Source organism: Anarrhichthys ocellatus, unplaced genomic scaffold (assembly GCF_004355925.1).
Source record: "Anarrhichthys ocellatus isolate YVR2014 unplaced genomic scaffold, GSC_Weel_1.0 scaffold4, whole genome shotgun sequence".
In the NCBI taxonomy this organism is placed as follows: Eukaryota; Metazoa; Chordata; class Actinopteri; order Perciformes; family Anarhichadidae; genus Anarrhichthys; species Anarrhichthys ocellatus.
In genome coordinates, this window is record NW_022280034.1 from 5,364,885 (window position 1) to 5,368,420 (window position 3,536).

The window sequence follows — 3,536 nt, forward strand, 5'->3', positions numbered from 1 at the left end:
GTGTGTGTGTGTGTGTGTGTGTGTGTGTGTGTGTGTGTGTGTGTGTGCAGGTTTTACCGTACTTAAGCAATCTCATTCCGGCAGTAGCCCCCAGATAAAGAGGCGTCTCGTGGTGTCTTTTGCTGGGCACCCACTTCTCGGCCTTCTGCATGCATTCTCTCAGAGACTCCCCTGCCTTCAGTGGAGCGGATGCGTAGCTGGAGATGCCTGGGCCTGCAAGTTGAGCAAAATGTCAAGAGGAGGTTGAAGTCGTTGAGCTTAAATGTAGCGACCGTAAAACATAATTTAGAGCCGTGAGTTCAGAGACCCTAGCCTGCTTAGGAATTTAAGGTCATCTGTACAAATCCATTAGCTGGCGAGGAAATTGCTATGGAGAAAAAAAAAAGATTGGGGATGACGTCATCAAGATGTCCGCTTCCTAGAAGCATGCTTTACTCCCTTAAGTAGGTACTCAACCCCTAAATTGAGGTTCCCAGTGGGCAAGGTTACAGCCAGTAATATCCCTGATTAGATATCCAGCATGTATGTGCATCTCCTCCCTATTTGTGTTCACCTCTCAGCTGGGTTAAAGGCCTGTTTGTATTCTATGTTTGTCTTCACAAATCCCATGAAAAGACCAAAACCAGCAAAGCTTTAGTTTATATCACAACACTTTCTGACTTCCTTAGCCAGATAGTGGCACTCAGCACCAGCTACTTAAACCTTTCAAAACAGCTCAAAAATATATAGTTTTATTGAAAAAGCGCTGGACAGTGTGGTTGTAAGCAACCCTTTCTCAGAGAAGCATGTTGATTCTATTGTCCATGGGAGTCCACCATCTGGTATCAATGAAAGCTTTGTACTTAAAAAGCTTTGATAGCCAATGTAAATTACAAAAAGAAGGAGGCCCTCGCACCGACAGCGATAGAAAGCAGCAGTTAAATAAATTTACAGAACAGAAGCTGAGTCAGTTTGACAGACTGTTATATGTTTTGTATTTAAAGTTGCTTTAATAATTCAGAGAGATTTGGTTGCATAAGATTGCCTTGAGACTGAGGCATTTGGACATTTGGATTTCCATGCCAGTTCCAGGACAAAATATACCTTGACTTCACATCTACACATGCGTACAACACATGCACTGTAGGTACCACTTTCTATGAATTGTTATGTTGTAACTAATGGCTTTATCAATGATGAATAAATCATTTGTTTGGGGAATAGTTTGGGACGTACCTTTGCTTCTCCACTCTCGTATCTGTACGTTATGGTTCTATAAGCAGCAGGTAACTAGCTTATCTTACGGGCCATATCATCCAGCATTTACATCCACAGCCATAAATGTAAGTCAACTATTAATACATGTCTCTTCCAGTACAACAATCCATAAACTGTGGAGTTGTAAATGTTAATAGTTTTTGGCTGTAGATGCCTTTTACAGGATGTAATTGGTTTAGAGCTGAAACGATTAAGTGATAACCAATTACATTATTTACAACTTATTAAGCCATTAAAAAGTATGTCTTATTAGAAATTGGTATCAACAAGTACTGATTTACACATTAAGACACTTTAAAGTGTATTGTTCTAGTGCTGCATAATTTGAATATTGAAGAACACTGAACGCTCTTAGTGAACTGTGTATGTACATGTTCATGATTGCGCTTTCCTAAATATTTGCATTAGCATGCATTAGTGGTTGCATACGCGAATGTGAGGGTATAGTGTGTACATGTGACGACATTGTGCAGCACATACCGTCCACTTTGCAGGAATGCTTCTGTTGAACTCTTCCAGTGTTGTTATCCTTCTCAGCCGGCCACTCGTAGATATACAGAGCTGTGTGGGAGGAGCCAGCGTCCAGCACAATCCCATACTTGAGTGGAGACAGAAGTAGGTAGATTCCAGTTCAGTACTCGGGAACCGTTTTACTCTGGATGACTTCCATCCAGACATGCACTTGAAGTATCATGACTGTATATCCCCCAGACAAACTTTCCGGAACTAAAGCACTTATCTGTGCAAATAAAACAGTGTTAGTGCTGAAACTATGTAGAACAGCACTCTAGACGCTGTAATCAATGATAGCTGTGTTTCTCTTTCTGGGCCTGCATTGGTGACAAAAAGGAGTGGTGATTCAAAATTCTTATCCACATCCGCCGACCTTATTTGGAAGTGGATTTCTAGAACCAGAAGTACAGGTTGAGGTCATATTGACAAGAGACCATATTTGGCTTGTGGACATTGCACAGAGATCCCACAGTAATGCATTGGGCACACACCCCACACAGGGGGAACAGGCTACAACACTTTGGTATTTTCCTCTACCGTACCTTGTACTTTTGGGGGAGGGGCCTGTTCTGCAAAACTGCTACCGTCACCAAGGCAACAATCGCTATGACACCAATCACAGTGATGATGATGGTCACCGGCGTGTGCCAGGGGTTCTTCTCTTTCATCTCTGAGAGCGGGGGCAGACAGACAGACAGACGGATGGGAAGAAGAAGCGAGAGGGTTGCCGGGGGAAAGGGGAAGATGGGGAAAGAGGAATGGTGTGTTAGCCAATCTTGCATCCAGATGTGCGTGATGTCACAGCATGTGTGTGTTTGTATGTATGAGAGAGAGAGCCTGTCGGGGGGGTGTTTGCAAATGTCTGTAGTTGTGTTGTTTTGTAACCAATGGCTACAGATGGATTTTACTGATTTGGTTTTAAGCTAAGCTGTTCATTGATTCATCAAAGTCCTGAGCTAATGCGGAAAGATCAACAAGACTTCCACTTGGAACATGTTCAAAAGGGAAACACCTGGTGGAAATATCTGACGTGTTTATACAAAGCATGTGCCATACAATCAAAAAATGATGACCTATCATGATTAAAGCTTTAGCAAAGAGTCACTGTTAGCCAACAATAATGAATGATTTCAACACCCTGCTCTCGGTATTATTTTAATCCTAAATACATTTGTTCGCTGTCTCTGCTACTGCTTTGTCTGACAATGGGATTCGAAACACATACACACACACACACACATACACACACAGATGCTATTGTAGATTATCTGAGTGTATATATTCCCAGTTTACTGTACAAAGGGACAAAACAGGGTGTAACAAGCAGTCTGTATTCACAAGGCTATAGTGATGGTAAAGAGTGATGAACAGGACACGAACCTGAACTGTAAAATACACACTTGTGCACACAGGCACACATGGGTGTTTGATTATCACCAGGGTAAGCAAACTAGCAGACACTATCTAGGTGCACATGGCAGCTGGCAAAGTACAGTCATTGTAGAAAGTGACCCAACTGTAGAGCACAGTACACATCGACAGGGACACGGGACATGCAGCAATGATAAACCTGATCACTGTCTACTGTGGGAAAACACACAGAGACTGAAACTAAGAGCGAGAGAGAGACTGGTTAACAGACAGCGAAAAAGAGTACTTACCTCTGTTGTCTACTTCAATGTTGTCTACTTCAATGAACTGACAGGGGAGTTGGAGAGGCACAGAGAGAGAGAGAGAGAGAGAGAGAGAGAGAGAGAGAGAGAGAG

At 42.6% G+C, this 3,536-nt stretch overlaps 1 protein-coding gene across 3 annotated transcripts in view; it reads right to left on the reverse strand.

Annotated features, from left to right (window-relative positions):
- entpd1 (ectonucleoside triphosphate diphosphohydrolase 1) overlaps positions 1–3,536 on the reverse strand; it is a 13,463-nt gene that overhangs the window by 3,800 nt on the left and 6,127 nt on the right. The window contains exons 1-4 of one of the 3 annotated variants that reach the window (XM_031843584.1): positions 3,432–3,493; positions 2,313–2,440; positions 1,738–1,855; positions 63–213 (exon numbers count right to left, since the gene is read on the reverse strand). In XM_031843584.1, coding sequence (XP_031699444.1) covers positions 63–213; positions 1,738–1,855; positions 2,313–2,438 — 395 coding nt within the window. In that variant the 5' untranslated portion in view covers positions 2,439–2,440; positions 3,432–3,493. Of the gene's footprint in view, positions 1–62; positions 214–1,737; positions 1,856–2,312; positions 3,515–3,536 lie in introns of those variants that run through there. The other 2 variants (XM_031843582.1, XM_031843581.1) reach the window with 2 other exon arrangements.